Genomic DNA, 13,846 nt, shown 5'->3' on the forward strand with positions numbered 1-13,846 from the left:
ACTGAACTTTTCTATTGTTTTTTTTCTCTGTTTCGATATTCAAAGAACTGTTTCTGCATTCGTTAAACAATTATTGCACATGTCATTTTGAAAATTCACCTAATAAATTCTTTAAATGCATTTTTGTGATTCCCAATCTGTCAGCTACGGTTTCCTTGTGCACAAGAAAGAATAGAGTCATTCCTTCCCTGTCTAGGTGTTGTGACCTTCAAATAACACAAACAGAGGACCACGTAAAATGAAGGGGAGAGTAATAGAGACAGCAGACGGTCCATAGCATCGATTTTCACCTGTGTAGACCTGTTGAGCACACAGTTTTTGCACCGCTGTTTTCGTTCCAAAATTACCGTAAATGCTCTAGTGAAGCCAACCCTATAGGTGCACTTTGAGCTTAATTATCTCGACTCCCATGAGAGAAATCAAAAAGTGGTCAACTGATAAAATGTTTATTATAAAATTACTAGCATTTTATTAGTTGACCACTGTTTGATATTTCTTGCAAGTATCGAGATAAATTGGCTCGAAGTTGAAAGATAGGAAAGTCATTTTATTAGAGCATTTACGGTAAATAACGGAATTTCGGCTCTTTATGACAAGGGGGCCCATGAGAATAGGGGGGGGGGGCAAGTCAAAAGGGGGGCCCTTAGGTAAAAACGTGAACAAAGTTAAGATTTACCAATTTTTTTCTAGTTTTTCAAATGTTTCTATAAAAATTTCGTACTTTGCGCTTGTTTCCACAAAAATTTGTCACTTCAAAAAATTTCAGTTCAGGCCGGTTTTTTGTATGAACAACACTATTTTTTTCATTGTAACTGTGTAATTTGAAGTTATTCAGCTAGTTTCAGATTTTTTCAGGCTTAGTAACAAAAAAATAGACAAAAAATATGCAAAAAACGACATAAACTGAAATTTTCAAAAAATTACGAAAAGTGTTCAAAGTTCGAAATATTAATGGAAACGGTCACAACAGTAGAAAAAAATTGGCAAATCTTAACTTAGTCCACATTTTTACCTATGCCCCCCCCCCTTTTTCTCATGGGCCCCCTTTTTCTCATGGGCCCCCCTTGTCATAAAGAGCCGGAATTTCTAGGGTCTGTTTACAATGAAAATTTCCTTTCTTACTGAATTATCTTGAAATTTATGATCAGCCTTTTCTGAGCTTTTTATTTCAGATGAACTCCACACCTGCTTACAACATGAACTCGACTCGAACCTATCTAACTGGTCGCTTCACTCTTGGAATTTTTATTGGAATCCTTTTTGTGGCGATTATTGTAAGATATTTTATTTTCGAAGTTTTTTTTGGATTCCAGAGACGGAGTTTCGGATTGCAGATCGCTTTTTGTATTCATGTAAGAATGGACTTCATTCGGGAGAAGAAACGACGATCTGGAAAAGTTTGTATGATTCCAAGTGGTCCCAAGAAGTCAGAAGTTTAAAGGTACACAGAATTCTGGGTGATCGGTAAAAATTCGGAGTTTCAGGCAACTTCTTCTATAGAACAATCAAGCAGTTGGAAGTATCTGTCAAACCTGTAATAGGAGGGCTCTGATTGTCAAGTTTGAGCTCAATTATCTTAATTCCTATGCAATATATCAGAAATGTGTCAACTGGTACAATGTATTTGATACTACGATAAACAATTTATCAGTGGACAACTTTTCCATATATTTGACAGGAACTGAGACAAATTGGCTCAAACTTGACAGTGTGGAGCCCTTCTATTACAGGTTTTACGGTATTCTGAAAACGCACGGATATTCTGTTTTTGAATAAATTATTTTAGTTGTTCAATATTAATCATGTCAATTTTATAATTGAAGTGAACTGAATAAAACTGTATTTTGTTACCAGACATTTCCAATTGAAGTTTTTAGTACTGACCAAAAACAACACATTTTAACAAATCTCCATCGAACATTACCAAGTTTTGGTCCATGAGAACCAAGTTCAGAACTTTTGTATTTATCTGGAAGGTTATCAAAAATAGAGCTCCAGTGAACATCTCTTTTTAAAAAAATTTTCAGGTAAAAGAGCCTGAACCATTTTCCCTATGCCCCAGACTTGTTCAACACCCAAGACTTCCCTCTGCAACTCTTCTCTTCTGTCCATCATCAGATAGCTAGAGGGGTCCCTGCTGACCACCACGTTCTTCTTCTTCTTCTTCTCTCCCCATCACACACTCCAGAGAGTCCGCTTCTGACGTAGTATGCTTCTCTGCGTCTTGTGTTACCCTTCTCTCTTGTCAACTTTCTTTGCGTATTCCGCGCGGAGAATACTTTTCCTTTCGTCCCAATAATTTCGTTTTGATGTCTGTGTCTTCTCTCATTGAGCTTATGATGTCATTTGAAATTTCATAAACTTTGAAATCGATATTGTTAGTTTCAGATGAAAGCTTTGGGATTTCTGGTTTGCTTCATTTTAATTGCGTTTTTGGTGAGTTTTTTATTTATTTAACGATATTTAAAAATGGGTGAAAAATATTCCAATATGCTGAAAATTTAGAAAAAAGAATGCATTCAAATTCCTTTTAAAACAACGTAAAACCTGTAATAGAAGGCTCCCTCGACTTTTAACTTCGAGCCAATTTATCTCGGTTCCTGCCAAAGATATGAAACATTTGTTAACTGATAAAAAACTTCTGATATTATGATAAATAATTTATGAGTTGATAACTTTTTGCATCTGTGACAGGAACCGAGATGAATGAGCATAAAGTTAAAAGTGAGGGGTCCTTCTATTACAGGTTTTACGGTAACTAACTTCTGAAGTTTCCCGATTTTTCAAGATCTACAACGCTATCCGGCACTTCCTAATTAGCCAAAAATCAAAACTTATTGGCTTGATCCGCCGATATCCTCTTCTTCCATTCCCTCAAGACGGATTCCGTGTTCTAGAAGCTTCTGACAAACTGAAGACGCTGGTCCCTCAGGCAAAAATCCAAGTTTGCCAAAACTATACGAAACGCCAGGAATGCTGGAATGGCAAAAAACAGGCAATTGATAAAATGAATGAGATGATGAGATGGATTGTGAAATGGAATCGGAAGCATCTGGAAGATCATCGACACCCTGATGAGGATAAGATAGAGGATTTGGTTCCGAATGATGCGAGATTGATTTCTATTAAAATGGAAGGATTCAAACATGGAGAGATGTGTCATGAGTTTGAACCCAACGATGGTACGGTAGATGGAAGTTATTACACGTGGCAAATGTTTGGAGACAACCGGATCCAGGTGACAAGTTATATCGAAGATGGAATTAGTTATGTCGCTGGTTTCTGTGTTTATGTTGATTGCCCATGGACTTCTGGAAACTACTTCCGATTGAAGGTTATCAAAGATTTGTTTGAAAATAAAAAGTCTCTTCCTATTCGAGTAAGAACCAGGAATACTGCTAGAGTGATTGTCAGAGATGAGAATCGAGTGAACGTTCAGAAGAAGGCGGTACCAGTTCACGGTATTCGTGTTGGGATCCCGGATCAAGAAACCACGTACGTCTTCAACAAAAGGAATTCTTCGCCCACTCCCTCTGATGTCAGTCTACCAGAAGAAGGTGGTCCTTCAAACGATATTTTAATCAAATGGTGCCCAAAACTTCGGAGGAATATCATGTCGAAGATTGATGATAATGTAGTGATCCATGAGGAATGGGATCAAAAAACGCAGAAAATGAAGAATGTGGAGTGTCAGTTGTGTACCGATGTTTTGTTAAATGAGGAACCACCTGCATATTCTTCAATCTCTCCGAGATCATAAATTGGAAACGGGGTGAGTGATTTCTAGGTTAATACATTTTTATTAAGACGCGTTCTCTGTAGAACTCAACTTCAGGCCTACTATTCACTGTACAGAAAAGTTCAAACTTTTTTTTTGGCTGATTTTTCATATATTACATGTTTATGGACTTCTAAGGTATATGAGATATAATTTGTCTAGAAAATAATTGTTTGAGTTTGCATATTTTGAACACAAGATGAGTTTCAGTCCAAAAAGTGCGAAAACAAATGTGGAGTATCGACCCTCTCCGATTTCGTTCAAATTTTCACCAGATGTAGTATTTTTGATGGGTAGTATTCTGGCAAAGTTTCAAAATTTGTGCTCATCGTCTTCGTGTATTTCTGGAGCTCGTATTTTTTCATTGAAAATGGACTTGGAAGCAATTTTTGTGGCTTTTTTGGCGCTTCTGAGAATGCTCGAAGACGATGAGCACGAATTTTGAAACTTTGTCAAAATACTACCCATTAAAAATACTACATCTGGTGAAAATTTGAACGAAATCGGAGAGGGTCGATTTTGGTCGAATTTTTGTTGCCATGTACTCCCCCACATGGTGAAACCTCAATGTTAGGCACCTTTTGGCCTAAAACTCGTAAGGGGCTCAGCTTTATCTTTTAACTCAAAACACTTTCTAATGTATTTTTTGATGTAGAATCTAAATATTATGTTTAATTTTATAAAATAATTTTAAATTTTTTTCAGGACGGTCATTTTTTGGTCCAAAAAATAGCTTTATTGCAAAAAATAGAAATTTTTCCAGGGAAGATGGGAGAATATAAACATAGTGCCAATACAAAAAATGTTTAAAATAGTACTAAAAACGTTCTACAATAAAACCTAATCATTATTTAATTTTTGAAAAAAACATTTTTTTAGACACCCCACGACCATATTTTTGCAGGTGTGGGACAAGTCGGGACAAACTATATCCTATATACCTTAGAAGTTTATAAACATGCAATAGATAAAAAATCAGCCAGAAAAAACAATTTTGAATTTTCCTGTACAGCACTATTTTTGGTTCTATCAGAGAATGTGTCTTAATTTCCAAAATTCACGCTCCCCGGGACTGGGATTAAACGCAAAAGTGAAATTTTGCGAGTTTTTGTAATAAAAGTGTGACAATACATGATTTTTGAGTCGCTGAGTCGAAATTTCGCAAAGCTACTTTCTTGAAAAAGCGCTTAACTTGAAAAAATAGACTTTGCTTGCCAAAACAATATTTTTTAATTAGATTTTACGGTTTTACGGATTTTACCAAATTTTAAATCTGTAAGCTTTACGTTTTACGGATTCTGTTAAAAAGATTTTACGCTGTAATAGAGAACTACCTAACTTTCAAACTTGAGCCAATTTTTCTCAGTTCCTGTCAAAGATATCAAAAAAACTGATAAATTGTTTATCATAATATCAGAAGTGTTTTGTTAGTTGACACATTTTTTATCTCTCACAGGAACCGAGATAGTTGAGCTCAAAGTTGACAGTAATTTTTCTGAAAATTCTAATAGATCTTTTTTCAGATCTCACCGCCCCTCTCAACTTGCCTACACTGTCTCAGGAACCGACTTTCATCGATCTACCTTACTTGAAAAACATCGTGTATATATTTTTTCAACTTTTAAAAAAGTATTTTCGATTTTGCAAATCTTTCAAAATATGTTTAAGTCTTATAAAAATTTTAAAAATGTAATCTCTGAAGTTTTAATTTTTACAGGTTTTTACAGACCTATTAAAGGTGGGGGGACATGAAAAAAATAATGTTCTCGAAATTCCGTTCAAAGATGCCCCTCGAGGAGTTGAACTTGTGAAGGCGATGATTGAGGGTGCGGCGCCGTTACCGACTGAGCCACGCGGGCAAAGATGAAGCGGTAGCCCAATTGCATACATAAAGGCGAGGACGACAGGTGTACGCAGAGTGACATTAAGCGTTGTACACCGTGACGGTAGAATGCATACTCTAGCTACAAAAAAACTACGAAAATTCTCCTGTCCCCCCACCTTTAATAAATATTTTACTTTTTCTATTTTTATCTTGGTTACCTTTTTGATTCAGAAACAAAGTTTCGCAACACTTCACGACGTCAGAGGCTTCTTTGATTCATTTCCCTCTTTCTTGCTTCCCTTACTAGTTAGCTCTCTCCGCCTCGGCTTACATCTATATATCTTTCCCGCTTCACTATCAGGGGTTTGCAAAAGTAATGCGCGTTTTTGATGCAACTTCCTTTTATTGTAAAACCAAAACAAGAGATCATCAGTCATTAAGATATTCTCCATTATTGTATTTTCCATTATCATTATTCGTTGATTATTCGGAAATCACATCAGAGGATCAACATGTTCTTTTCCATTCTAAAAAACGCATCGTGGAGTGTTTTTATAAAATGCTATACAATTTACATACGCCCTTTACTTGAATATGGAACGATAATCACTTCTCCAATCCTAAAGGATCATATTATAAAATTGGAATCGGTGCAAAAGTCATTTGTTTTCAGAATTTTCAAAAAATTCAAGATGGCATACACTTCATACTTTAATACAAATGTATGTCCCTGTTATATCTCCTAGTTTCATAGACATTTCACGTGTTAGTGGTTTTCTCCCCTTCGTTGAAATAAATGAATAAATAAATGAGTATAAACAAGAATACACTTCTTCAAATTCAAAATTTTCCGTTTAAAGGCGCATGAACTATAAGAAAAATCAGTTTAAAGAAAAGTAGGTCATGTTTATACTCATTTTGAAGCTTCTTCCAAATACAAAGAGTTCCAGAAAACGAATCGATACGACTAAAAAAGGAAAAAAAGAGAATAAAAAGTGAAAAGCCAGAACACGAAGGAGAAGTGAGCTTCTAGGGAATGCAAACGCAGACATCGAAGAGAAATTAGAATGTGTTGATGAGAGAGCAGAGAAGGAGAGTGGGGAGTAAGTCCTGGTGTCCCGAAGAGCCAAAAAAGAATGCCTGGTGAAGGAATAATTGGCATGTAGCTGATTTTCTTGAATTTAATAACATATTTCCGTGTCCGCCATTGGATCCAGATAGAGCATATGAGCTCTTGGAGCTCCTCAGACCTGGTCATACTAACAAAAAATAACTTTTTTGGAACATTTTGAAAATTCTGAAAGTATTCAATGGGTGTTCAGTACCTCGGAACCATTTTTTGGTACTGTAGACGAAACTTCTGAAACAGAAATTTTGGTGAATTGAAAGCTTTATTGATTGACAAACAAATGGCTGAAAAAAAACTCGGCAAACTTGAAGAAGTTTGTGAGCACCAGATTTTGCATTTACGAAGATTCTGAAAATGATCAAATAATCAATTTGTAATCAACGACCAAACAACCTTCTATAAAAATCGATGAGTAAGGAGGCGGCGATTCATCCAACTTCCCTGTACAAGTCCCACATTTCTCTTTTTTCATTTTCTTTTCAGATGTATTCCATTCCTGATGAATCACGGATCCATATTTCACACATGTCATCACTTTCCTTTGAAGACGAGTGCAGTACTTGACTGTCCAATCCTGATCCTCCTCTGTGAGGCATTCCTCAGGGACGGGAACCGTTTCGCTTTCAACTGAAGCTTCTTGTTGGATGGTTGGTTCAAATGGATTTTCCCGAAGGTTCCATTGAGATTCCATTCTTCTTCGCATTCTCTGTTCCCCAAACAATTTTTCAACCACATCCATCCTATAATATTCTGCCGGAGTCCATGGGCAATCAATATAAATACAAACTCCCGCCAAATAACTGACTCCATCTTTCACATAGCTTGTCACTTGCATTCGATTGTCTCCATACATTTGATAAGTGAAATAACTTCCTCTAGAAGTCCCATTTATCGGAGAAAATTCATGTGATAGTCTTCCATGCTCAAAGCAATCCATTTTAATAGACACAATCCTGGCATCTTGTGGAACACATTGAATCCAAGTTTTTGGGTAACGAGGTTCCAAACCTCTTCGATCCAAATTGAAAATCCATGTTAAAATCTGGTTGACTTTCTCAATCGCATGATGATAGCTCTCCTTTTGCTGTCTCGGTTTAATGAGACTCTCTCCACATAAAATTTTGACATCCGACATTAGATTTTGATATCTTGAAGGCCAATCGTGAACCTTCATGTATATTTCGTTGAATGGTTGAAAAGGAAATCGACTTATGGGACCAACTTTTTTGGATTTAAAGTAGACGCTGAGGTACCGAATCTAAAAATAAAACACAATAAGAATATCGATTAGGTTCAAACACTTACAATCAGGCCAGAGAGGAGTCCAAGTACAAGACCAATGACTGCCAGCACCGGATTAGGTTCGCGTCTCATTGTGTGAACCTTCAAAATAAAAAAAAAGAAGCGGGAGAGAGAGGGGACGTAAACCAAGACGGAGAGAGTTAGAGGAAACAAGAAAACAGAGAGAATGGAGCATAGAAGCCTCTGACGTCAGTTCATTGGGAAATTGTGTTTCTCGGAAAAAGTGACCAAGACAAAAATAGGATGGGAAGAGCATTCCTATAGGAGTCCAGAGATTTATAATGCAAGAATTTTTTTAACCTGAATCTATAATTTCCGAACTTTATAAAAACACTCTACGATGCGTTTTTTAGAATGGAAAAGAACATGTTGATCCTCTGATGTGATTTCCGAATAATCAATGAATAATGATAATGGAAACTCAGGTTACTGGAGAAGTAGATCCCAAGATCACGGACATTTTCCAGCGGGGGAATCAAAGCTTGATTTAATTTGGGATTCATAACATTGGAGTTGGCATATTTTCTTGTTGCATTGAATTTGATGTATTCGCACTTTTTAGGAGCCGCTTTCATTTTCCACTTCGAGCACCAATTCTCCAATTCAATTAAATCTGCATCAATCAATCTATCATTCGTATCATAAATTTTCAAGTCATCTGCAAACAGTAGATAGTCACTTTGAAATTTGTCACCAATACAATTAATATATAACAAGAAGAGGGTAGGCCCAAGAACAGAGCCCTGCGGGACTCCGGACAATACGCGCCTCTCCTTCGATAGTATATCATTGAAATTGACTTGAAATTTTCTGTCCGTGACAAATGAGTGAATGAATCATTTTGAAGTTCTTGACAAGTTGAATGAGAATTCTACACTTTAAATCTAATCACTTGGGAAAACGGAGGGATCACTTGGGAAAACGGAGGGACATTAAAAAGTGGTCTCAGAAGTTTCAGAACATTCTTGAGCCTTCTCAATGTTTCTGGAAACTTTCAATCAATGTTATGATAATGCCTTCTCACCAGGGATGCGCGTAAAATTTTTATTTTACGAATTTCGTAAAACGTAAAATTTTACAAACTCGTAAAATCCGTAAAATCCGTAAAAAACTGAATCTTCTATTCAAATTTAAGAAAAACTGCATTTTTATCATTAAGCAATTGAGAAATGGTGTGCAATTATTTAAAACCGTAGAATTTAATGTTTTTGTAGGTGTTAACAATTTTCTGGAATTTTTTTTCTAAAAATTCTAAACTGAGGAAAAGACATTCAAAAATTGGAAAATATTTTTTGAAAACAAAGAAGATTTCAGACTCGAAATTAAACGATTTGAATACGATCTACTCAAAATTAAATCAAAAAGTTGATAATGGATCTAAAAACTGCCAATTCTGAAAAAAACACTCTTCCAGTTTTTACGAATTTTACGGATTAAATTTTACGACACTCGTAAAATTTTACGAGTACCAAAAAATTCTAAAGTCCGTAAAATTCCTAAAATTCATAAGCGTAAAATCACATCCCTGCTTCTCACTAAATCGTCCCACAGCCTAATGAGCAGATTCCTTAACGTTTTCGCCTTTGTTTTTTTCTTTTAAATTCGAAAACTTATTTTTCTGTCTTTGTCTAACTTCCTTTTTTGGTCCCAGCAACCAAATTCCTGCTTAGCAACGCTGCGAACGCTGTGGAAATACGAGCACGCTTTCCGGCTCCAGTATTTGTCAATTTCTCTATTTTGCTTTGTACTGATCGTACTTCTGACTTCTTTTTTTTCTAGAAAATTCAGGAGCTTATGTACGCTCTTTCTGACATTTAGTTAATGTATGTTTTCAACAAATTAAAAACGGACTGAACAACTTCGAAAATTCATAGGAGAGCTCCTACACTCTCAAGTTTGAGCTCAATTATCTCAATACCTATGCAAGATATCAAAAATTTGTTAACAGTCAAAATGCTTATCATAATATCACCAACATCTCATCAGTTGACCACTTTTTTATATCTTTCATAGGAACCGAGATAATTGAACTCAAAGTTGACTACGGTATATTTTCAGGCGAATTATTTTTTTCATGTAAAATTTCAACTTTTGGAAGAATCCAGTTCTCCTAAAACTAAAAACTACTTTGAAAAAATGTCTTGTGATTCCTGGTTCCCATGAAACTATGAAAACTTTCTCAATCTTTGTTTTGCAAAGATTCTATTTTTAGTCTGCCTCTCCTCTACACCTTCCGGCAGAAATCGACGGATGTGACGTCATTTTATCACTCCTCCTTTTCTCGTGTTTCCTATTCTAATTATCTAAATGTATCGCTAGGTCATCACCTCCTATATTTAAATAGTGTGTTGGACTGGACTAGAAAGACAACTTTTACGATGGCATTGAATTTCGGAACCTGTAATTAAAGAAAAAGCGGCAAGAAGCTTTTTGATTTTTGTAGACTAGATAGTAGTGATTTCTCACAAAATTGGTTTACTTTAGTTTTCATTAGCATATGGTCACTGTAGTTTTGATTGATATTCCTTTGAGCTGATCATTATCTTTTACCGTAAAACCTGTAATAGAAGGGCCCCTTACTTTGAGCCAATTTATCTTGGTTCCTGTCTAATAGAAAATCTCTCAAATAACAAAATGTTTATCGTAATATAAACATTTTTTTTTGTCAATTGACAACTTTTTGATATCTTGAACAGTAACCGAGAAATTGACCTGAAACATGACGTTCCTTCTTGTTTCGTTCTTATTTCAGCGCTCCTTTGCTCAATGAACTTTTCTCTTTGTAATTTCTATTTTTCTTTTCATAATCTCTCAATTAACATTCTTAGTTTTTCCAGATGAATTCCACAGTGGTAAACTCGACATTAAAGATTATCAATGACACCATAAACGAGCTAAACATGGAAGAAATAACAATTTGGGAAGCAACATCACTTGGGTTCATGATGCGTGTTATTTATGTTTTGGTAAGTTTTAAATTAGAGTACTCTAGCAAATTCATTTTTCCAGTCAATCCTTGTGATGTTCCTGGGTATCATCTGGATCTATGAATGGGTCCAATCCACAAAGGCATCGGAGCAATCCATTACTCCAACAATTCCATTTGAAGAAGACGAACTTACGGTTTATAATGGGGACCATGGAGAAAAATTCTATTGTGGGTACAAAAATCGATCAATGAATACACTCCGAGAGATCCTGGAGATGGTTTACGAGACAAGACTCAGAGATTATGGCGAGTTTTTGCAAGATGCCAGGATTATTTCAATTAAAATGCCTGGATTTGAAAACGGGGTCAAATGCCATGAATTTGTTCTGAAGAATGGAACAATGTCTTCTGGGAGTGGTTTCACTTATCAAATGTATGGAGATAATGCAATTCAAGTCACAAGATTATATGAAAACGGAGTGGGTTATATCGCTGGATTTTGTATTTATATTCGAATGGAATACGAGTGGGGAATCAGATTCCGAAAGGCGTTTATCAGAGAGATTCTGGAATCTAGAAGGTATGGAAGACCAGTTAGATCTAGAAGATATTTGAAACAACGATCACTTCGGGATGCTCCCGAAACTGAAAATCTCCTTTCTTGTTCAATTCCAACCCATAAATGGAAAGTTTCTTATTGTGAAAAACGAGGGCGGGATGTGATGAGTGCTATGGATTCTGGACTTGTGATACATCAGGAATGGGATACGATGGAAGAGCAAATGGAGACTCGGTCATGTATGGAATGTTCCAGAGCACACAATGCACCACCACCCTCCTACTCTTCGATTATCATTGTTTGAAAGGGTGATTCAGGTACCGTAAAACCTTTAATGTAAGGGCAATCTAACGAATAACTTTGAGCCAATTGATTTCGGTTCCGGTTACAGATATAGAAAATATAGGGTTGGCAACGGGGCGCCCCGCTTTGCGCAAAAACCCCCGAAAGCGGTGCGGGGGTGATCCCCGCCCCGCCTATTGAAAACCAAAAGCACGTTTAAAGAAAAAGTAACCTGATTTTTAAATTTTTATTACGATTAAAAGTGCCTAACTAGGCTACCCTGAAATTTTGAAGAAAATTGGCTAATCCAGTTACGCGCAGTTACGCATAAAAGATTTGCCCTGCGGGGCGGCGGCGATCCCGGCCCCGCTCTCTCGGGGCGGGGATCGCCCCTTTTCGCCCCGCAGCCAACCCTCAGAAAATATGTTAACTGATAAATGGTTCATCATAATATCACAAACATTTTTTCAGGTGACATTTGTTATTTTTCATAGGAGCCAAGAAAAATGAGCTCAAAGTGAAATGTTAGGGGAACCTTCTATTAGAGGTTTCACGATATTTGTATTTATTAATCCTTTTTTCTCCAGATTCATCTCCTACTACCAAATGTATGATGTCCAATCGACTGTATATTTGAAAACTGTGTATTTTTATTAATTTGGGTATATAAACCTGTTTGTTTTTTTATTAATATTCGTTTTGTGATAATTTTTATAGATTTGTGTTATTTTCTAGTTTATGACAGGTTAGAAAAAATAGGCGAAAATTCGGGGGGTACAATGATTCGTGGGTACAAGGGGGTACAACTGATTTAGGGGTACAAAATTGATGATTCGGGAGTACAAAATTCGTGGGTACGAAAATTCGGGGGGTACAACGATTCGGGGGTACAAACTACTAATGATTCTGGGGTACAACTCATTTCATTTAGGGGTACAACGCTTGTGATTCGGGGGTACAATTTTTTTTGAGGGAGTTTCTGAATTCCTGAATTTCAGAACTTTGGAATTTCAGTATTTCGGAATCTGAGAATTTCGGAACTTCACAGTCTGAGAATCTCAGATTTTCAGCTCTTCAAAATTTCAGAAATTCGGACAGAATTTCGGTCCATTCTCCAGGGGTACATCGAAATAGGGTACATCATGCTCAAGGGGTACATTGACTGAGTGGGTACGCAGTCTGAAGGGGTACATCTAGGTAGTTGCACAAAAACAAAAAGTACGGATCTGGTCGGGATTGAACTCGCGACTTCAGTTTTTCGTGCACCCACGCGCACCACTACACCAATTCACTCAGTTTCCCTTCTCCCACCGCAACCTGTACATATTCGGTGGTTTCTAAAGCAGGAAGAAAGTGAAAGAGGTTGAGAAAAAACAACTTCCGAAAGATTTCCCACGACTATATCTGAAAATGGACACAACGTAATTTAAAATTCTGAAATTCGGCACTGAAATTTTTCTGTTAGATTTCATGTAGTTTTTTTCACTTCTGTAGTTTACAAAACTTTGTAGAGATGAAGGAAAAACCAATGAAAAGGCATGAATTCCGAATTCTGACAGCAAAACTATGAAAAAAAACCTATTATTTGTCTTCCGAAATCAGAAATAAATCGGAAATTAAGGGATTTTTGTCTGAAAAAAAATTATTTTTAGGCCAGGATTTTGATTTCAGCTGATTCCGTCGTCGTTTCCAATCGCTCACTTCTGTACTTTATCTGACTGTGTTTAAAATAATTTTTTTATATAAGAAATTTGCTTTTTTTTATCGAAAATGTGTCTTTTAATGCGATTTTTGTGTTTGAATCCCAAAAAATTGCTCGAAATTCTCATGGAAGAGTTTCCGGAATTTTCTAGGCCAGGGGCCGTTGTCGATTTACGGAGGAAATTTTTCTATTTTTCCTCCTATTTTCTCGATTTTCAACGATTTTCGACTGTTTTTCGTATTTTTTTTCTGCAGAAATTTGTGGAAAATCAGTTTTTATGAATTTTTATTATCTCAAATAGTACAGTTATCCAAAATAAAATGATCATATCAAGTTATAA

At 36.2% G+C, this 13,846-nt stretch overlaps 3 protein-coding genes across 3 annotated transcripts; 2 read left to right on the forward strand and 1 right to left on the reverse strand.

Moving 5' to 3' along the window:
* Window positions 1-2,388: 2,388 nt before the first annotated feature.
* CBG08456 lies at window positions 2,389-3,760 on the forward strand (the record flags this gene model as incomplete). The annotated part of the gene is made up of 2 exons (XM_002640362.2): window positions 2,389-2,436; window positions 2,789-3,760. The coding sequence occupies 2 exons, from the start codon at window positions 2,389-2,391 to the stop codon at window positions 3,758-3,760; spliced, it is 1,020 nt and encodes a 339-aa protein (XP_002640408.2).
* Window positions 3,761-6,665: 2,905 nt separating this feature from the next.
* On the reverse strand, window positions 6,666-8,106 carry CBG08455 (the record flags this gene model as incomplete). Its single annotated transcript, XM_002640361.1, has 3 exons — window positions 6,666-6,853; window positions 7,126-7,990; window positions 8,038-8,106. The coding sequence occupies 3 exons, from the start codon at window positions 8,104-8,106 to the stop codon at window positions 6,666-6,668; spliced, it is 1,122 nt and encodes a 373-aa protein (XP_002640407.1).
* Window positions 8,107-10,871: 2,765 nt separating this feature from the next.
* On the forward strand, window positions 10,872-11,826 carry CBG08454 (the record flags this gene model as incomplete). Its single annotated transcript, XM_002640360.2, has 2 exons — window positions 10,872-11,000; window positions 11,044-11,826. 2 exons carry the CDS (start codon window positions 10,872-10,874, stop codon window positions 11,824-11,826), a joined length of 912 nt encoding a protein of 303 aa, XP_002640406.2.
* Window positions 11,827-13,846: the final 2,020 nt, after the last annotated feature.

This window comes from Caenorhabditis briggsae, assembly GCF_000004555.2.
Source record: "Caenorhabditis briggsae complete genome, chrI, whole genome shotgun sequence".
Classification (NCBI taxonomy): domain Eukaryota; kingdom Metazoa; phylum Nematoda; class Chromadorea; order Rhabditida; family Rhabditidae; genus Caenorhabditis; species Caenorhabditis briggsae.